Below are 21,326 nucleotides of genomic sequence, written 5' to 3'. Positions count from 1 at the left end.
AACCCTGCTGGAGCCAGGCGTGGGAGGGCAGCCCGGCAGGTCTGCTCGGGGCTCTGGTGAGGGCTCGGCGTGGGCAGCGCTGCCCGACTGCCTGCGCTGAGCCCCACGGCATGGCAGGGGCATCACAAACCCAACCACAGCTGTGCCTTGGTGGAAAGGTCTTGGTGCACTGGTTGTTCATGTCCACGCTCCCAGCTCAGCAAGATTTCCTCTACCCCCAGGAGCTCCAGGTGGGTTCCAAGCCAGGAGACCCACCACTCTGACACCCACAACCAGTGTCTCTGTCCCACGTGGGTCCCAAGCCAGGAGACCCACCACTCTGACACCCACAACCAGTGCCTCTGCCCCACGTGGGTCCCAAGCCAGGAGACCCACCACTCTGACACCCATGACCAGTGTCACCACCAACAGTCTCCAGAGCCAGTTGGCTGCCCAACAAGCCCAGCCAGACCCCACCACCCACCCGGGAGCACTCACAGAGGCTGGTCCTTACCTTTGAATCCCCGCATCCCCACTGGACCTGGAGGGCCAAGGTCTCCTTTGTCCCCTTTCAAGCCACGTGGTCCTGGCGGTCCTCTCTCCCCGGGTAGCCCTGGAGCAAGGACAAAGAGGCAAAATGACCCTGTTGCATCAGAGACCTACAAAACCCAGATGCACACACACACATGCACACACACATGTCCTGCTTGCCACCAGACGTGCTGGTTGGTCTCTGGTTCCTTGCGAGGAGTCGGTGACCATCAGGAGACACCTGAGAGTCCAGCCCATCCTCTCTTTCTGCCCCTGCCCCTGGATACAGGATGGATTTAACCCAGAGACCAGCTGGTGCTAACGGAGCTCTGAGCATCTCTCCCAGGCAACCAGCGCTAGGACAAGAGGACACAGCCTCAAGCTTGGCCAGGGGAGGTTCAGGTTGGACATCAGGAAGCATTTCTTCTCAGCAAGGGTCATTAGCCATTGGAAGGGGCTGCCCAGGGCGGTGGTGGAGTCACCATCTGCGGAGGGGTTTAAGAAAAGCCTGGCCATGGCACTTAGTGCCCTGGTCTAGTTGCCATGGTGGTGTCAGGGCAATGGTTGGACTCGATGAGCCCAGAGGGCTCTTCCAACCTCATTGATTCTGTGATCCTGTGATCTTAGGGCTCAGATTAAGGTAACTCGGCTCCAGAGCTGGAGACCAAGGAGGAAGAGCGAGGTGACCTCCATCCACGTGGGCCAGCAAGGGGAGGTGGAGGGTGAGACCCCTGTGCTGGTGATGGGCTCTGGTGGGACCTGGGAGGGGTCCCACCAGACTGACCCAGCAGAGACTCAGCCCAAGCCTGAGCGCAGGCTGGATCTGAAGCTCCTGGGGGAGAAGTCCTTCAGGTGGAGCTCCCCCAGCACCCCAGCCCAGCCCCCTGCCTGGCTCTGTGCCTTCTGCCCCTCCTGGGCTGGGCTTTTCCAAACTTAGTCATTGTTTTCCTCTGGTTTAAGAGGAAAATAAAAAGCTGCCAGGAGGAATTTGGGCATCAGCTCCAGTGGACACGGTCTGGGGCTTAACTCCTTCCCTGCTGCGTCCGGCCAACACCTCGCCTCCCTCCCAGGGTGGGTGCTGCAGCGTGTCAGGACCTGGATTTGGGTGGAGGAGCTGGGGTGGAGGCAGGATGGTGGATCTGCACCTGAACCTGAGCTTCCCACACCCCAAGGGCTGGTGCTGGGACCGCATCCAGAGAAGCACCACAGAAAGCGAGACCTTTCAGCAACTCTTCCCCAAGGTGAACCCTCCAGAGACTGTTTTGTTTTTCTGTTTAAATCCAAAAAAAAAAAGAAAAAAAAAAGAAAGAAGCCAGATGATATATTTCTGATGCTCGTTACACCCAAGAAAAACAGCCATGAATCTGTCAACGCAAAAAATATAGCTGTCGGTGCAAGCCAGCGCCGAGAAGGGCTTTCAGAGAGAGATCATGTTTCCAGGCTGGCTCTGCCCAACTTGGCTGGTCCTGCTGCCCACCGAGGAGCGGGAGTTGGCCTCTTCTCCCGGGCAACCAGCGACAGGACAAGAGGACACAGCCTCAAGCTTGGCCAGAGGAGGGTCAGGTTGGACATTAGGAAGCATTTCTTCTCAGCAAGGGTCATTAGGCATTGGAAGGGGCTGCCCAGGGAGGTGGTGGAGTCACCATCTCTGCAGGGGTTTAAGAAAAGCCTGGACATGGCACTTAGTGCCCTGGTCTCGTTGCCATGGTGGTGTCAGGGCAATGGTTGGACTCGATGATCCCTGAGGTCTCTTCCAACCTGGTTGATTCTGTGATTCTGTGGGAAAGGGGGTACGAAAATATGAGGTTTTAAGCCCAGCCCAGGACCAGCAGTTCAGATGTGCTGAACCCCCCCTGCTCTGGCACTGATAGTCCTATGTGGGTCATGTCTTCAGCAGTCAAGGTGAAACCAAGGCTGGACACCCCGGTTGGAGAAGGAGGTCCATGCCCCAGGCAGGATGGATCCTGTCACCTCACCAGGGAAGAGCCTCGTGGAGACAGAAACCCACAGAAGGTCCTCTCCAAAGGGGGTCCTCACAGAATCACAGAATCAATGAGGATGGAAGAGCCCTCTGGGATCATCGAGTCCAACCATTGCCCTGACACCACCACGTCAACTAGACCAGGGCACTAAGTGCACTGAGTCCCCTCTGCCAGGCTGGAGGGACCCCGCGCCAGGTCCCCCCATGCTGCCACGGTGGTGCAGGCAGTCGGGCCAGCCCTGGCGCCTTGTAAGAGCTTGGTTTTAGTGAGCATGGGGTGGTGGCCAGCTTCTGCAGACACCTGGGCTGGGTGGCTGTGTCAAAGGAGCTTGGGGGCATCAACCTGCAGGTGATCCTCTCGCTGTCTATCTGGGAGATCATAGAATCACAGACTGGTTTGGGTTGGAAGGGTCCTTAAAGCCCATCCAGTTCCAACCCCCTGCCACGGGCAGGGACACCTTCCACCAGACCAGGTTGCTCCAAGCCCCATCCAACCTGGCCTTGAACACTGCCAGGGAGGGGGCAGCCACAGCTGCTCTGGGTAAGATGAGCGAGACTTTTTGCCCCTAAAGACTGGCAGTCTGGCAGGAGATGGGGCAGCAGGTTAATCCTGTTGTTCTTCAAGACTTGTGCACAGCCAGTGAGGTCCCAATGGACAGGCTGGGAAGTCACCAGGAGGTGTTCCGTTGACTCTATGGACTTTGGGTGAAGGGTTGCAGGGTTATGGGCATCCTGGCCATGTTGTTCCTTACCTCGCAGCCCAGGCAGGCCAGGAAGACCAGGTTCACCCTCCATCCCTTCATTGCCTTGGTCTCCTTTGGGTCCTGGTGGCCCTGAAACACAACAGGTATTGGAGGGTGGCCATCACGCCCCATGCACCCACCGTTATCATTTATCAGGTGTCCAGGCACCTCTAATAAACACAGACAGGAGTGAAGCGATGGTGAGGGAGCTTGAATCCATGACCTGTGGATTTTAAAGGCCAAACACGACTCCATTATCCTGTTTCACGTGCCAGAAAGCTCCACCTTGCACCTCCTGCTCTTCCACCTGAGCGTGACTCTGTGGGAAATTCCCACCTCCTGTTTGACCAGAAGTTGCGACATCTCCAACGAAATAACATTAAGAAAAACTTAAAAAAAAATAAAAATCATATTGGAAATATTGATATGACCCTTTAGGAGGGGATCTGCACCACTGGCCTCATCAGGAATCAGCCACCAGCGTAAACTCTCATGAGCGGGCAGAAAGTCCAACCCAATAACAGAGTTTTATTCCTCAGCCTGCAAAGGGCCAAGTCCGCAAAGCTGAAAACAATTATGAGCTAAATCAGTTGGAAGGAAGAATTTGAACAGGAAAAAAAAGAAGCAAGACTCATGGGATGATAGAAAATAGGGCAGAGAGGGGCCTGGAGGGGTCACTTGGTCTTTGTCCTACCAAGCCAGGGTGATAATTGGAAACTTAAACACTGTTTTCCTAGAAACCCCAAAACCATAATCTCACAGTTGGGTGGAAAGCAACAACCAGCCAGGGCTACAGGCGATGGGGTGATGCAAAAGGATCAGGAGAGGAAGAGGAGGGGGTGTTTAGCAGTCCTAATGAATGAGTAATTAGGATCTGCAAATATTATGCAGAAATTAGTGGGTTCCTGAGCAGATGAACCGCAGCAAGCTCAGGAAACGTCCCGAGCTGGAGATGATCAGGGGCTGGGAGAGGACTATGGGGAAATATTGCATTAGCTTGTGGTATGTGATGCACATCTCTGGGCACTGAGAGGACGTGGGGCTGGAGCCTACACCAGTTCTTGGCTGGCAAAACAAAAGGAGGCAAAGAACCATGGATACCCGGGAGATACTACCTGAAGGGAGGATACTACCTGAAGGGAGGTTGTAGCGCAGTGGGAGTTGGCCTCTTCTCCCAGGCAACCAGCGATAGGACAAGAGGACACAGCCTCAAGCTTGGCCAGGGGAGGTTCAGGTTGGACATTAGGAAGCATTTCTTCTCAGCAAGGGTCATTAGGCATTGGAAGGGGCTGCCCAGGGAGGTGGTGGAGTCACCATCTCTGGAGGGGTTTAAGAAAAGCCTGGCCATGGCCCTTAGTGCCCTGGTCTAGTTGCCATGGTGGTGTCAGGGCAATGGTTGGACTCGATGATCCCAGAGGGCTCTTCCAACCTGGTTGATTCTGTGATTCTGAGAGCTGAGTACAATGAGGAGGGATTTTTGGGTGGGAACAAGAGGAGTCATGCACAGCAGGGACGCAGCCTGGCCCTGGGTAGGAGAGGCAAGATTCTCCATGATGGAGAAGGTCCAGCAACGTTCAAGAGCTGCTCCATGGGGACCATGAGGCAGGAGGTGTGTGCTGTCTGAAGGTGCTGGGATGGCTGGTGAAACAGTTTTCATCATAGAATCACAGAGTGGTTTGGGTGGGAAGGGACCTTAAAGACCATCTAGTCCAACCCCCTGCCATGAGCAGGGACATCTTCAACTCCATCAGGTTGCTCAGAGCCCCGTCCAACCTGGCCTTGAATGTTCCCAGGGATGGGGCATCTCCCACCTCTCTGGGCAACCTGGGTCAGTGTCTCACCACCCTGAGCCTAAAACTACACGTACTTCAACCCTGCTGGAGTCTGAAAAACTGAGTAGATGGGCAAACAAATGAGCAACAGGAAGCACCTGATTGCATAAATAGTTGGTGTTAAGTCCAGGCATTGATTTTTGGTGCAAGAGGGAGGTGAAGTCATGCCAGTTTGTTAAAGTGGAATCATGTGGGTATGTTTAGGCTGCCCCGTATCACCCAACACCTCCTGAAACAAAGAGCTGAAGGAGAATGTGGAAGTGAAGAATTCAAGCATGTCAATACCATGAATTTCAGCCCACAGGGCATCACAGAGAGCAGAACCTGCCAGAGATCCTGGGTTTGATGGGTAGCAGTGGGAGGGTGAAGGCAAAGGGGTTTTTCTACCAGCACATCCTCCTGCAGGTCCCAGGTGTCCCAGGATGAGCAGTGGAAACTCTGCATGACCCAGCCTTGCTCCTGGGTTCGGGTCAAGTTCTTCCCTTCCCTACTGCAGCCCAGAACAGCAAAGGTTGGTGAAAACCACTTGCTTAAACAAAACAGATGCTTTCCCACCATCAACAAAACTAAAAGCAACCCTGCGACCATCTGTGGTGGGAGCCACCAAGGAAGGGACTCCCATTTTGTCACCTTGACTTTGCCCCAAGCACCCACTCCGAAGGGAAGGGGGTCCCACACCGGTGGCACTGGAGTTGACACAAAATGCCTTCCTTCCCCCACGCCGGCTCCAGCACGGCCCGGCTGAGGTCCCCTGTGCGGGGGCAGCTCCAACAACTTCCATCTGCTCCGGTTTTATGGGCACACTGGGAACTAACCCACACTAGGGCCCCACCTCAGTTCTGTTAACCCTGGAAGGGACATGGGAGCTGCCTGCTCAGGGCACCTCTCATTGGGGTTGGAGCTGCCTTTCCTCCTTCAAATCAGCTGCTACAGTGCAGCCCCCCAGTCTTCTGCCACCATCTCATCTCATCTCATCTCATCTCATCTCATCTCATCTCATCTCATCTCATCTCATCTCATCTCATCTCATCATGTCATCATCTCTTCTACCATGAGAAAACCATCCCATGGGACATTGGGGAGGTCAAGGGCATGGACAGGCTAAGAAGGGGACTAGGTTTCACGGAGGATGTCCATGGGCAACAGACGATCTCATCTGCTCCATAAGAGCTGGAGGCTGGGAGAACACAGCCAGGGAAGAGATATGTTGTCCCTTATCCCCTTTCCCTCATACCTGGGGTCAGAAACGGGGCTTGGAGATGGGCAGACCCTTGGGTTGATCCCGTTTGCTGGCTCCTAGGTTTTGGCATTCATTCTTCAGAGCTATTCCCACAGCAGTGAGCCCTGTGGTCCATCAGCCACCAGAACATCTGCTCTTCGCTACAGCCAAGCAGCTCCAGGAGTGGAGATGGTCCCATCCCCAGGGATATGAGGAACGGCTGAGGGAGCTGGGGGTGTTTAGCCTGGAGAAGAGGAGGCTCAGAGGTGACCTTAGTGCAGTCTACAACTACCTGAAGGGAGGTTGTAGTGCAGTGGGAGTCGGCCTCTTCTCCTGGGCAACTAGTGACAGGACAAGAGGACACAGCCTCAAGCTTGGCCAGGGGAGGGTCAGGTTGGCCATTAGGAAGCATTTCTTCTCAGCAAGGGTCATTAGCCATTGGAAGGGGCTGCCCAGGGAGGTGGTGGAGTCCCCATCTCTGGAGGGGTTTAAGAAAAGCCTGGACATGGCACTTAGTGCCCTGGTCTAATTGCCATGGTGGTGTCAGGGCAACGGTTGGACTCGATGATCCCAGAGGGCTCTGCCAACCTCAGTGATTCTGTGATTCTGTGATTGCTGGTGGGATGGGACACGGAGCAACTGGGGCGGAGGATGGAGGAGCACTGGGAGGGGCGGCTGGGAGAGGCTGAGCAGCATTGCGGACACCGTGCCAAACTGGTCCCCACCCCGCAGTGTCTGGGGTTTACACGCAGGAAAGAACACCCCAGCCCAGATGCACCCCACCTTCACCCTCCTGCCTGCACAGGGCTGGGCTGCTCGCTGCATCGGCGGAGGAGAAAACCCCTCCAAAAGCCTTGGGGTGAGGACTTTAACGATGTCCACAGATCTGACGGCCGGATGGGACCGTTGCAATCACCCCGCCAGACCTGCTGCGAGCCAGCTCATCCCACCCAGCGAGCTGGGCAGCCTCCCTCCTGGTGACACCCTTATTTAAGACCCAGAGCCCCTCTGCACTGCGAGGCCAAGCCCTCTCTGAGACACACAAGCTGCTGGAGACGAGCCTGGGGACCTCCCCAAGCTGCCACCACCAGCAAGCAGCCTCAAAAGCCAGAGCCTGGGGTAGGTACGGTCTTGGGGGAAGGAAAATGCACCCCAAAACAGGCAGCCCTGCATCTCCCAGGACATTTGAAGCCAGGGTGAAGGTAGCTGGGCATAAGGCTCCTAGAATTGTCCAGCCCCATGGTCCATCGCTGCTGACAGTGGGGAGGGAGGAGGGATGGGGAGAGAGCAGGGGGGCTGCCAGGGATGTGTCGGAGCAGAGGGTGATAAATCAGGTGCCGGCCCCTTGGGAGGGGATTTGTTTTGCTTTCTGCTTCTGTTAATTGGAGTAACGTGGTGCATCGGGCTCGGTGACGGTTCCCTTCCTTGGTGGCTTCATCCAAGAGAGGGTGACACTTTCCCCGTGGCAGTCGGGGGAAAAGAGGGCCCCAGGGGTGGGTGGGCAGCTATAACAACCTCACAGCAGCGTGTGCAGCATGGTCCCAGCAGCCCCAAACAAGGCAGCAGGAGCCAACGTCCTCCAAGGACCAGGGAAATTACCCCAAGGAGCTGCTGGTACCCAAGGGTGGTGGTTGGCCTGGATGGGGACATACAGAATCACAGAATCAACCAGGTTGGAAGAGCCCTCTGGGATCATCGAGTCCAACCGTTGCCCTGACACCACCATGGCAACTAGACCAGGGCACTAAGTGCCATGGCCAGTCTTGTCTTAAACCCCTCCAGAGATGGTGACTCCACCACCTCCCTGGGCAGCCCCTTCCAATGGCTAATGACCCTTGCTGAGAAGAAATGCTTCCTAATGTCCAACCTGACCCTCCCCTGGCCAAGCTTGAGGCTGTGTCCTCTTGTCCTATCGCTGGTTGCCTGGGAGAAGAGGCCAACTCCCACTGCGCTACAACTTCCCTTCAGGTAGTTGTAGACTCCTGCTGCTCCCCAGTCACATCAAGAAACTGGACTGGGATCCACCACAGCAGACATGGGTTTCTCCAGTGCAAACACCTCCACCTGAGCTGGTCCCCTTGGAGCTGGGCTGTCCTAGGAGATCTCATGCTGTGGGATGCAGAGAAGTGGGTGATCCCACAGCAGCGAGACAGTGAGATATGGGAATTCCTGACATCAGAGAGGAAGAAATGTCCAAGCAGATGGTTAACCCTGGCCATACAGCTACACTTATGAGATAACGGTGTGAGAAATGGCTGGACCTTGCAGATAATGAAGAAGAAGGGAGGAGATGCTTAGCAGACTGAGGGGGGGATTACTGAGGCAACCATACAAATACCAAAAAAAGGGGATCAGCAGAACTAGGGTCAATGGTCAAGAGTTAGCAGGGATGGGCTGTTTATCTCACCATGATGAGGGTGGTGAGACACTGGCCCAGGCTGCCCAGAGAGGTGGGAGGTGCCCCATCCCTGGGAACATTCAAGGCCAGGTTGGACGGGGCTCTGAGCAACGTGATCGAGTTGACACCTAAACAGTGGTATCTGATGCACCCTGAGACATCCCCATAGGACATCTCCATGCCACTGGGACCACTTCCACCACCACTCAAAGCACCGAGGACACCCTCCTCCTCACGACAGCTTCATGCACCAGTGAGGGAGCTGCTTACAAGAGGTTTTCAGCTTACCCCGTATCACAGAGATGTTCTTCAGCGTGACAGAGTGCTCCCAGTCCTTCAGCCGCAGGTCCTCCGTCACGTTGTTGAGGATGGCCAGCTCGTGCTTCAGCTGTTCCTCCATGGCTATGTGGATGAGACGCATCTGCCGGGCATCTTCGGTGGCATTGCTGATCAGCACCTGCAGGTCCTGGATGCGGGTATGGTGGATGTTCACGTCGTAGGAGAAGGTCCTGTTCATGGTGTCCACGGCCCCGCTCACGGTCGTCACCTGGTCGCTCAGGCTCTCCACCCTGCTGCCCAGGTGGCTCAGGAGGTGGTCGTGGTGCTGCAGCAGCAGCCGGCTGCTGTTGCCTTCCACGGAGAGCTTGTACATCTCCTGCTGAGCCGCGTCGCTCTGCTGGGTCAAGCTGTCCCAGAGGTTGGACACTGCCTTGTCGGTTTGGCTGGCCTGGGTCTGCAGGCTCCAGAGAAGCCCTTCCAGCTTCTGCAGTGACCCCGTCATGAGGAACAAGGAGTCCGAGTGGTTCTGCAGGAGGTCCTGGAGCCTCCAGATGTGATCCAGCATGTCCCCCTTCAGAGGTAGGTGCAGCAGCTTCAGCTGCATGTCCCGAAAGCTCTCGTTGAGGCGGTTGACGTTCCCCATCAGCACCTTCAGGTCCTCGGGGGACGTCTGTGGCCTGGAGACTGCAAGGGATGGAGAAGAGGGGGCATCAGAAACCACCCCATGGAGGTGGAGACCCTCCTGAGGGGTGCAACCCCATCTCCTCCAAAGGAGCATCCCCCTGTTCGTTGGTGCTCAGAGGTGAAAGCCCTACCTCAAACCCCCAAAGGTTCATCCCATCAGCCCCTCTTTGGCCCCATGGTTTTCTGCATGGTTGGAGAAGGAGGTTGGTTGCTGAAGGGCTGGAGAAGGAGGCAGCTCGCTCAGGAAGGACAGCAAAGGCTCCCTGCAGCTCTGGGCTTCTACAAAGCTCTGCCTTGTGGCTTTGCCCTGGTCAGAGGGCTGGCTGCGAACAGCATCCGCTTCCCTTTCCTCAAACCAGACCTTTAAAAGTGCCTCTTCCCTCATCGAGGCTTCAATTTTCATTTTAACAATCAGGTTTCCCTTCTGGCCGGTGATCCCGGGCCTGAGCTCAGCCCCTTGCTCCATAATGAGGACCATCAGGCTGGCTCGGCAGGTCTCCACGGCTCGGGGTGCGGTTTGCTGTCAGCCTCCAAGTACCGCAGCCCGGGGCTGCCAGGGCTCTTCCCGAGGGAGGGGAGGAGGGATGGAGCCCACCCCAGCTCAGGAGCATCCTCACCCCACATCCCGGGGCTCCCAGGGCTCTTCCCGAGGGAGGGAAGGAGGGATGGAGCCCACCTCGGCTCAGGAGCATCCTCACCCCACACCCCAGGGCTGCCAGGGCTCTTCCTGAGGGATGAAGCCCACCCCGGCTCAGGAGCATCCTCACCCCACATCCCGGAGCTGCCAGGGCTCCTCCCGAGGGATGAAGCCCACCCCAGCTCAGGAGCACCCTCACCCCACATCCCAGGGCTGCCAGGGCTCCTCCCGAGGGATGAAGCCCACCCCAGCTTGGAGCATCCTCATCCTCACCCCACATCCTGGGGCTGCCAGGGCTCTTCCCGAGGGACGAAGCCCACCCTGGCTCAGGAGCATCCTCACCCCACATCCCGGGGCTGCCAGGGCTCCTCCTGAGGGATGAAGCCCACCACAGCTCAGGAGCATCCTTCACACCCCTCCCTCTGCATCCCTGGTGGGAGAGAGCTCCTGGCCATCCAGGCACCCACCCCAAACCCCTCCTGGCCTCGCACCAGCTCCCACAGCACCGACACGGGGTTCACAGAGGGAACCTGGAAATTTGGGGGGGAACCTTCTTGCTCTCAGCAGCTCCTAGCACTGCTCTGTGCTGGGGCGCCCAGCAAGCCCAGTAGCACCCAGTAAAGCCCTATCCTGGACCCCATCACCCCACAGCACACCTCGGTGTGCCCCAAACACGCTGATCCAGGCTGGGGAATATCATCTTCTCCCTCCGCCTCCACGTTGACGCTGGGTTTCCAACGCAGCCCAGGGTTGGGGACTCAAAGCCAAACCCACACGAATAATGAGAATTTAAAATAAAAAAATTAAAATAATAATAATAATAATCGCCGTTGTTCCTCAAGCTGTGGTGGGGCTTGAGCTGGCGTGACACCCTGGGCTGGCGCAGGACCGGCCTGGCAGCTCACCCCCTCATTTCCACGGAGGAGAAATCAAGTGGAGGCGTTTGGTTTGAATTAAACTCGCAGGATGAGGGTGACAGCAGATGTGAACGTGCGAGGGCTCGGGGCCACCGCCAGTGGCGGGGCTGGGGGACCAGAGGGGGAGTGGGGCACCCGCCATGCCTGGGGGGGGGCCCTGGGAGCACCATGGGGCCAGCAGCCGCCCCCAGCCACGTGGTGATTTGTCCCACGGTCTTCCACAGAATCACAAACAGGTTTGGGTTGGGAGGGACCTTAAAGCCCACCCAGTTCCAACCCCCTGCCACGGGCAGGGACACCTTCCACCAGACCAGGTTGCTCCCAGCCCCATCCAACCTGGCCTTGAACACTGCCAGGGAGGGGGCAGCCACAGCTTCTCTGGGCAACCTGGGCCAGGCTCTCACCACCCTCACAGCAAAGAATTTCTTCCTCACATCTCATCTCAATCTCCCCTCTTTCAGTTTAAAACCGTTCCCCCTCGTCCTGTCACTCCATGCCCTTGTCAAAAGCCCCTCTCCAGCTTTCCTGTAGCCCCTTCAGGCACTGGAAGGTGCTAGAAGGTCTCCCCGGAGCCTTCTCTTCTCCAGGCTGAACAGCCCCAGCTCTCTCAGCCTGTCTCCAGAGCAGAGGGGCTCCAGCCCTCTGAGCATCTTCGTGGCCTCCTCTGGACTTGCTCCAACAGCTCCGTGTCCTTCTGTTGGGCCCCAGAGCTGGATGCAGCACTGCAGGGGGGTCTCCCGAGAGCGGAGCAGAGGGGCAGAATCCCCCCCCTCGCCCTGCTGGCCACGCTGCTGGGGATGCAGCCCAGGACACGGGTGGCTTTCTGGGCTGCCAGCGCATGTTGCCGGCTCATGGTGAGCTTCTCGTCACCCATCACCCCCAAGTCTGTCTCCTCAGGGCTGCTCTCGATCCATTCTCCATTTTTGTAACCCCATTTTGGGGCTACAGCTCCTGAAACTGAGGGTGCTGGTTTCCTTGGCTGTTTCTCCCAGGCATCCAGGAGCACTCAGCGTGGAAACGTGGCCGCTCCCAACGCAAAGAGGAGCTCAGAGATCACAGAATCCCAGAATCAATGAGGCTGTCAGAGCCCTCTGGGATCATCAAGTCCAGCTGTTGCCCTGACACCACCATGGCAACTAGACCATGGCACTAAGTGCCATGTCCAGTCTTTTCTTCAACCCATCCAGAGATGGTGACTCCACCACCTTGCAGATGGGCTGCAAGTCAGACGCCCATCCATACGCACAGCTCAGATGCCCACACAGCATCGCTTGGCTCATTAGCTGCGTCCTAACGAGCCCTGCCTGGCTTCCCACCGCTGCCGGAGCAGCGCAGGGCTGCGTGCTCGGGGTGCCTGGGCACGAGGCCAGGTGGGGATTGGGCTTCAAATACCCAAGTGGGGCTCAAACACCAGCAGGTGGCTGGGATTTAACCCTGACCTTGCACAAAAGCCAAGACCAGGTCCTAACCTTGGGCTAGGTGGGGTCAGGGAGAGGGAGAAAGGTGTGTGCATCCCTGGGAGCCAACAAACTGCTGCCAGCCTGGTGAGAGAGGATATTAAAAGCAGCCGGCGTTGAAACCAGCCCGGCTGTGTTGCTGAAAACATCCTATTTCCACAGCTCCGAGGTGGGTCACGGTATTTTTAGCAGTTTACTCATTTTCTAACCTGTTGCCCCGGGAGTGCGGTGAGAATCCCAGGACACCTGCCCAAGCCAGCTTCCAAACGATGCCTGTGGGAGCTGCCTCACCAAAAACCCACCAGGTCCATGAGCTTAGGACACCAGCACGGCTTGGGGGGTGCCTCGGGGTGGGGTGGGTTCCCCCCCTGCAATGCCACAGCCCTGCTGGGAAGCACCGTGGGGTCTGCACGTGCGTGGTCGCATGTGGATGCACTTTCTGAGGAGGCTTTGGGGAATTCTCCTCCTTTCCCGTGGGCAGGATGGGAAGCAGCAGCCCCGCTCTGTGGTGCTGCTGGCCCTGGGTTGAATCACAGAATCAATGAGGTTGGAAGAGACCTCTGGGATCATCAAGTCCAACCATTGCTCTGACACCACCATGGCAACTAGACCAGGGCACAGCTGGCAGTGGAGGGCATGGACCATGGACTGTGTTGGAGCGAGTCCAGAGGAGGGCGACCAAGCTGGTGAAGGGTCTGGAGGGTCTGACCTGCGAGGAACGGCTGAGGGAGCTGGGGGTGTTTAGCCTGGAGAAGAGGAGGCTCCGAGGTGACCTTAGTGCAGTCTACAACTACCTGAAGGGAGGTTGTAGCGCAGTGGGAGTCGGCCTCTTCTCCCAGGCAACCAGCGCTAGGACAAGAGGACACAGCCTCAAGCTTGGCCAGGGGAGGTTCAGGTTGGACATTAGGAAGCATTTCTTCTCAGCAAGGGTCATTAGCCATTGGAAGGGGCTGCCCAGGGAGGTGGTGGAGTCACCATCTCTGGAGGGGTTTAAGAAAAGCCTGGCCATGGCACTTAGTGCCCTGGTCTAGTTGCCATGGTAGTGTCAGGGCAATGGTTGGACTCGATGATCCCAGAGGGCTCTTCCAACCTGATATATTGATTGATTGATTGATTGATTGGGAATCAATATTGATTGATTGATTGATTCCCAGACAGCATGGTGAGAGTTGCTTTGTGGGGCGCAGCTGGGGTGTCACAGCTCCACATCCCTCTCCAAAGAGCATCAGGTCTGGAGATGCACTGGACACCCCGCGCTCATTCGCCCGGGGTGGGATGGTGTCTGCCCCGGGTGGGACCTGCTCTGAGCCGTGGGAGTGCAGGGTTGGCATCAAATAGGAGATGAGGGATGCTGGGCAGAAGGTCCCAGCTCCAGCAAGCTGGTGTCTGCTCTCCAGCACCACAAAGTGGGATTTTCCAGGGGAAAACCAAACCCTCCACCATTAAGGGTGCCCATGAATATCTTCCAGTCCTGGTCCTCCAAGGACCATCAGCTCCAAAGTGGAGGTTTCAGCCACAGACACATGAAGCTGAGGACCATCAGGGCTGTCTCCCTGGGCTACACGTGGCTCCTAGCTGGATGTGGTCTCCTCACCTTGTTGCAAGACCACCCTGTGGCTGTGGTTTCCCTTGATGTGATAAGATCGCTCCGGGCACCCGCGGTGGGCACAGCCAGCTCCAGACCCTGTGACTCAGCTACGTCCAAAGCCCGAGGCTTGGCTTAAAGTTCCAGACGTGCAGAAAACAATCACAAAAGACAATTTCCCTCTTCGTTTTGCCTTTCTTTTCCAAGATTGCGGGGAGGGGGAAGGTGGTTTGGAAGCTGAAATCCTGCCAGTCACGGGACTCCAGGAGGTGGGGCTTTGAAGATGCCCGTGAGCCTCCAGCTCTCCCCACCGCCAGCTGATGCCGTAACGTTATTGTTGTTGCTGGAGCTGAGCAGCTGTAGCCCAGCCCGGGACGAGAGCGCCTGTCCTGAGCTCTTTGCACAATTCATGGCATCGCCTCGCTCGGGGTGTCGCGGGCCAACAACAACATTCACACAATGCAATGCAAGAAATAAGTGGGAGAGGCTTCAAAATTCCAGCAAAACCTTCTCTGTCCCTTCCCTGGCCCAGGAAAAAACTAAATCCACCCTTTGCACGGGGGCTGCCTTCACGGTGCTGCAGTTACCAGAACATGAAATCCATCACAGCGTCCCACCACCCAGCAGAGACCTGCACGGGGGTGGTACGGGTGCAAGAGGGGGGTTACTGGGACCATCCTTACCCCAAGCAAAATGAGGGGTCAGTGCAAACCCAGCAGCCGTGACCTCCTGATGGGAATGATTCCAGCCCTGAACATGGGGTTCCTCAGCCTCACCATCCCCAGCACACGACGCTTGGAGCCTGTGGTGACTCCAGCCTCAAAGCTTAAATCAAACCTGCTCCAGATGTGTGGGATGGAGCTGGTATGGGCTCATGTTGTTGTCCCCAAGGAGCTGGAAGCTCTGCTGCATCCCATATTTTCCTCCCCTGGATGGCATGAAAACCCCCCCTGAACACCTCTGCAGAAACATGGTCCCATGCCCGTGGCCAGACCCGCTTCTCTGAGCTCCTACACAGAGGAGCATCACCCTGGGGTTCGGCTGTACCACACAGGGAGGACCCAGGCTCAGCCCTTACCCGCGAGGATGAAGACTCCGACGAGGATGAGGAAGACGAGGAGGTAGAGTCCCACCACGGCGTACTTGAGTGCTGCCAAGGAGCCCAGTCGGCTGCAGCGTCCTGCTGCCTTCATCCTCCGCCCAGGACCTGGCGGGGAGAGAGCGTGGTGTCAGGGAGAGCGTCATGCACCCAGTCTCCCATCAGGAGAAAATATTGCAAATATAACTTTGGTGATGCCTCGTGGGTGCAGGGACACGTCTCCGTCCCTTGCCTGCAGCCCTCAACTTTCCCTGGAAGGCAGCAATGAGGGGATGGAAGAGGACAGGACAAGGGGTGATGGGTTTAAACTGACAGAGGGGAGATCTAGACTAGAGAGAAGGAAGAAATTGTTGACGTTGAGGGTGGTGAGACACTGGCCCAGGTTGCCCAGAGAGGTGGGAGATGCCCCGTCCCTGGGAACATTCAAGGCCAGGTTGGACGGGGCTCTGAGCAACCTGATGGAGTTGAAGATGTCCCTGCTCATGGCAGGGGGTTGGAGTAGATGGCCTTTAAGGTCCCTTCCCACCCAAACCATCCTGTGATGAAGATGCCTGGATCCTGACAACCACAGAATCACAGAATCAATGAGGTTGGAAGAGCCCTCTGGGCTCATCGAGTCCAACCATTGCCCTGACACCACCATGGCAACTAGACCAGGGCACTAAGTGCCATGGCCAGGCTTTTCTTAAACCCCTCCAGAGATGGTGACTCCACCACCTCCCTGGGCAGCCCCTTCCAATGCCTAATGACCCTTGCTGAGAAGAAATGCTTCCTAAAAGATGGAGAGGAGGTACAAGGGGTTAGGGGTGTCCCCATCCCAACAGGATCTGTCCTTGCTGGAGGACAGGGAGGTTTGCAAAAGCCTCCAGCCAGCGCAGGGTTACGCCGGGTGTATCGCTTCCCTCAGCCCCGTTTGGGGGCTCTGAGAAGATCAAGTGCTGAGATCAGGCTCGCTGACACCCCGAGGGGACCCCGCGGGAGGTGGGGTGGTGGCTGCGCCCCATCTCAGGTGCCACAGGCGGTGCCGCTCCTCCGGGACCCCTCCAGCTGCAACCCATTACCCCCATCGCCGTTCCCAGTTGCTGTCACCGGCCAAACAGCTGGAGCCGAGGGTTTCAGGACGAGCAAAGCCGCGATATTTTTCTGACATTAACACTTATATCAGGTCCTGAGGGACTCCGGGAGGAGCTGGCCCCGCGCCCCGAACCACCCACTCCTCCGTGCTGCTCTCGGAAGAGCAGGAGGGACCGCAGCTGCGTGAGCAGGGTTTTCACAACCGCCCGCCCCGAGGAGCCCACGGCCAGTAACCAAGGGGAAAAGCAAATATTTCTTCCCCCTGCCCATGCCCCGGGGAGCTGGAGTTGTGGCCACCCCATCAGTGCGGGTGCAGAAGGTGGTGGGAGGCTCAAGCAGCCAGGACTTGCTGTCCCCTGAGCTCTGGGGGGGTCCAGGGCTGCTGTCCTGGGGGTTGTGGCAAGCAGCCATCTGCCACACTGGTCCTCAGCCCCATGCTGAGCATTTTTCATGAGCCCACGAGGGACTCGGGTGGTACCATCCTCATGATGAATCTCTCAGGGTTGACCTTGCCCCTGCCCTGGGTGTCTGCAGACCAGACACAGCCCCACCAGTCTCCTTCCAGCAAGCTCCCCCCCGGGGGAATGGGGTTCCTGGGAGGGCCAGCTCTGCCTCGGGGCGAGTTACGGAGGAGCAGACGTGCCCTGAGAGCTCCAGGGCAACCTGCCACAGAAATAGCAAAGCCAGGGAGGTACCTTGAACCCTCCCTGCCATTGCCCCACACCAGCAGAACGTCTCTGCTGGGGGTAGAATCACAGAATCATGGAATTGTTTTGGTTGGAAAGGACCTTTAAGGTCATCAAGTCCAACCCTTAACCCAGCACTGCCAAGGCCACCACGAACCCATGTCCCTCAGCACCACATCTACACGGCTTTTAAATCCCTCCAGGGATGGGGACTCCACCACTGCCCTGGGCAGCCTGTGCCAGTGCTTGACAACCCTTTCCATGAAGAAATTGTCCCTGATCTCCAATCTAAACCTCCCCTGGCACAACTTGAGGCCGTTTCCTCTCGTCCCATCACTTGTTACCTGGGAGAAGAGACCGACCCCCCCTCGCTACACCCTCCTTGCAGGCAGTTGTAGAGAGCGAGAAGGTCTCCCCTCAGCTTCCTTTTCTCCAGGCTAAACCCCCCCAGGTCCCTCAGCTGCCTTGGCCCTAGAAGACACCAACTCTTCCCTCCCACCTCTCCCAGCATCGCTCCCTCCAGGCTCCACCACCTTCCTGCCGTGCTGGCAGCGTGGCAGAGCACGGGGATAGCCCGCGGACAGGATCTGCCCCTCTCTGCGCTGCAGGAAGGTGGGCAGAGGCAGAAGCAGACATGGTGCTGCAGGAGCAGGGGGACCTTTGCAGAGTGACATCAAGTTTGGGGAATGGCATCGAGCCTCAGCTTTCATTGAGTCCAGAGAAGGGCAACGGGGCTGGGGAAGGGTCTGGAGCACAAGTGTGATGGGGAGCGGCTGAGGGACCTGGGGGGGTTTAGCCTGGAGAAAAGGAGACTGAGGGGAGACCTTCTCGCTCTCTACAACTGCCTGCAAGGAGGGTGTAGCGAGGGGGGGTCGGTCTCTTCTCCCAGGTAACAAGTGATGGGATGAGAGGAACCGGCCTCAAGTTGTGCCAGGGGAGGGTTAGATTGGAGATCAGGGACAATTTCTTCCACAAAAAGGCTGTCAAGCCCTGGCACAGGCTGCCCAGGGCAGTGGTGGAGTCCCCATCCCTGGAGGGATTTAGAAGCCGTGTAGATGTGGTGCTGAGGGACATGGGTTAGTGGTGGCCTTGGCAGTGCTGGGGTAACGGTTGGACTCGATGATCTCAAAGGTCCTTTCCAACCAAAACAGTTCCATGATTCCATTCTATGATTCTGTGTCTCAAAGCTGTCCCCATCCCAGGGGCTGGAGGGCAGGAGAAGGTGCCCACCCAGCAGCTCCACATCTCCTCTTACAATGACCACCACAAGCCACCCCCACCATGCAAGCATCCAAGAGCAACCTGGCCAGGGCTGGGTGTTCCCAGCTCTCTCAGTGCCTGCATGTGGCCCAGCCTGGCACATGGGCTGCCCTCAGGAAACACCCAGGGCTCCCCATCACACCCTGGGGATGTCCCACGTGCCCAAAACCAGGCAGGTGAGTCCCCCATCACCCTATCCCGGGTCTGTGGTGGGGGACAGCAGTGCTGGGAAGCCTGCTTGGAACAAGACCCATCAGTGCCACAGGTCTCTAAGTGAAGCTGCCAGCAGAGGGGACCTCACATCTCTGACTTTCCCTGGAGCATAGCCCTGGTCGATGGCAGAACCAAATGAGATCCTGGGTGCCCTGGCTCTGTCATCCCCCCGTCAGACCAGAAACAGGGGGACAGGAGGCAGAGAAACCTCCTTGCGATGGGATTCCCCCCCAGACTGAGCTGCACGTGGAGCCTGGACTCACCATCCTCGCAGAGGTTCAGTTTGGAAAGGTTCCTCCCCTCGAAGGGCTCCTCGAAGACGGAGCCGTTCTCCCTCTCGTTGAAGGTGCGAAGGTACATGGCTTTGTTCTCCATCCTCTTGCTGCTGGTGGAGCACAACAGGCACGTGAGATGGTGCTTGGTGGCTATGGTGTACCCTGACATGACAGGGGCCCGATCCTGGCTAACCCTGTACCCTGCGTGGCTCTGGCACCGTGGTCCGGTGCAACATGGTGTGGGCTGGTCCAGGGGACATGGATCTGCTGCCAAGGGACCCCTCTGCTCTCGCTTGGCAAAGCTGACCACCACATCTCAGCATGTGCTCTCTTGGCTTGGCAGTACCCCAGCCAAGGGCCAGACCCTCTCAGTGAGTGTGGGGACAAACTGGTGGCCAAGCTCAGCAGGACCACAGCTCCACCACCAGCTAGTCCTGCCTGTGCCCTTGCGGCTCAGTGAGATGCCCATCACCAACAAAGACCCCTTCCTTGCTCGTTGGCCAAGGAGGGGCTCCTACCACCCACCCGTGCTTGACCGCATGCCCTGCAGACCTCCAGCCTGCTTGGTGTCCGCTCCGGGCATGCCCTGGGTGTCTGTCTCTCAGAGTATCCCAGCCTGGTTGGGGTTGGAAGGCACCTCTGGAGATCATCCAGTCCAAAGCAGGGTCACCCACAGCACGTTGCACAGGGTCGTGTCCAGGTGGGTTTGAATATCTCCAGAGAAGGAGACTCCCCCCCTCCCTGGGCAGCCTGTGCCAGGGCTCTGGCACCCTCACAGCAAAGAAGTTCCTCCTCATATTCAGATGGAACTTCCCATGTTTCAGCTTGTGCCCGTTGCCCCTTGTCCTGTCGCTGGGCACCACTGAGAAGAGTCTGGCCCCATCCCCTTGACACCCCCCTGAGGTATTTGTAAGTATTTATAAGCCCCCTCCCCAGGGCTGGGGAGATGGGCGCTCAGCAAACATCCCAGGACCTCCTTCACCCCCAGGGCTTGGGGCACCCTTGCACCCACACCTCCTCTAGCCAGCCCAGCACCCAGCGTGAGCCCAGCCTGCCCTCCCACGGGCCTCATCCTGCTCTGGTTGTGCCTCTCATCACAGCACCCGGGTGGGGGGAATCAGCCCCCAGCCCCCAGCCGGGCTCTGGTGTGGAAGGAGTTAAATCACCCACGCAGGGATGCTCGGGGTGACACCGGCCCCTCCGCGCCCACCCCACGCGTGGTGGGGGTTGTGGGGGGTGTCCATCCCCGCACCCTATCCCGCTCCTCTCTCCCGGAGCTGCGTGTCCCCTTTCCCCACGGAAAGTCACCGCCCCGACGCCACTCACCTGCCGGGGGGGCCCCACGCGGGCCCGTGTTTCCCGTGGCCCCCGCTCAGTCCCCGTTCAGTCCATGGTGGTGGCCGGGACAGGGGGGTGAGGACATAAAGGGCAGCCCCCGACCGCACGGCCAGCTCCCCGCGGGCGCACCGGGGCCGCCGCTCCCCGCCAGGCCCCCATGGGTGGGGGGGTCCCCGCGGGTGGGTGATGCGTGGAGCCGGCGGGGCGGCTGCGGGGCCGGGAGGCTGTGAGCGAGGAGAGCCCGGCCGGGAGGGTTTTGTAGGCGGGGAACGGGAGGGGGGACGGGCTCCCCACGCCCCCATCCCCACAACCCTCCACCCTCCGGGGCCGCCCCCACCGCCCATCCGCCGACCTCGGGCCGCCCCGGCCGCGGGGAGCCGGGCAGGGACATCCAGCAACAGCCCCCCGCACCGCTACAGGCTGGGGGAGAGCGGCTGGAAAGTGCTGGTGGGAAAGGACCTGGGGGTGTTGGTCGATGGCAGCTGGATATGAGCCAGCAGTGTGCCCAGGTGGCCAAGAAGGCCACCAGCATCCTGGCTTGTACCAGCACTAGTGTGGCCAGCAGGACCAGGGCAGGGATCGTCCCCCTGTGCTCGGCACTGGTGAGGCCGCACCTCGAATCCTGGGTGCAGTTTTGGGCCCCTCACGACAAGAAAGACCTTGAGGTGCTGGAGCGAGTCCAGAGAAGGGCAACGGGGCTGGGGAAGGGTCTGGAGCACAAGTGTGATGGGGAGCGGCTGAGGGACCTGGGGGGGTTTAGCCTGGAGAAAAGGAGGCTGAGGGGAGACCTTCTCGCTCTCTACAACTGCCTGCAAGGAGGGTGTAGCGAGGGGGGGTCGGTCTCTTCCCCCTGGTAACAAGTGATGGGACGAGAGGAAACAGCCTCAAGTTGCCCCAGGGGAGGTTTAGATTGGAGATCAGGGACAATTTCTTCATGGAAAGGGTTGTCAAGCGCTGGCACAGGCTGCCCAGGGCAGTGGTGGAGTCCCCATCCCTGGGGGGATTTAAAAGCCGTGTAGATGTGGTGCTGAGGGACATGGGTTAGTGGTGGCCTTGGCAGTGCTGGGGTAACAGTTGGACTCGATGGTCTTAAAGGTCCTTTCCAACCAAAACGATTCTGTGATCCTATCCCTCGGGGG

At 58.2% G+C, this 21,326-nt stretch overlaps 1 protein-coding gene across 3 annotated transcripts in view; it reads right to left on the bottom strand.

Annotated features, from left to right (window-relative positions):
• SCARA5 (scavenger receptor class A member 5) overlaps window positions 1–20,400 on the bottom strand; it is a 34,244-nt gene extending 13,844 nt beyond the window's left edge. For 2 of the 3 annotated variants that reach the window (XM_068399288.1, XM_068399304.1), the window contains exons 1-6: window positions 20,176–20,400; window positions 18,838–18,956; window positions 15,321–15,449; window positions 8,972–9,646; window positions 3,244–3,324; window positions 494–592 (exon numbers count right to left, since the gene is read on the bottom strand). In XM_068399288.1, the coding sequence (XP_068255389.1) occupies window positions 494–592; window positions 3,244–3,324; window positions 8,972–9,646; window positions 15,321–15,449; window positions 18,838–18,949 (1,096 nt within the window). In that variant the 5' untranslated portion in view covers window positions 18,950–18,956; window positions 20,176–20,400. Of the gene's footprint in view, window positions 1–493; window positions 593–3,243; window positions 3,325–8,971; window positions 9,647–15,320; window positions 15,450–18,837; window positions 18,960–20,175 lie in introns of all 3 variants that reach the window. The other variant, XM_068399297.1, reaches the window with a different exon arrangement.
• Window positions 20,401–21,326: the final 926 nt, after the last annotated feature.

The sequence above is a fragment of the Nyctibius grandis genome, chromosome 1 (assembly GCF_013368605.1).
Source record: "Nyctibius grandis isolate bNycGra1 chromosome 1, bNycGra1.pri, whole genome shotgun sequence".
In the NCBI taxonomy this organism is placed as follows: Eukaryota; Metazoa; Chordata; class Aves; order Nyctibiiformes; family Nyctibiidae; genus Nyctibius; species Nyctibius grandis.
The sequence above is the reverse complement of the archived record's forward strand: the minus strand, read 5'-3'. Positions and strand labels throughout refer to the sequence as shown.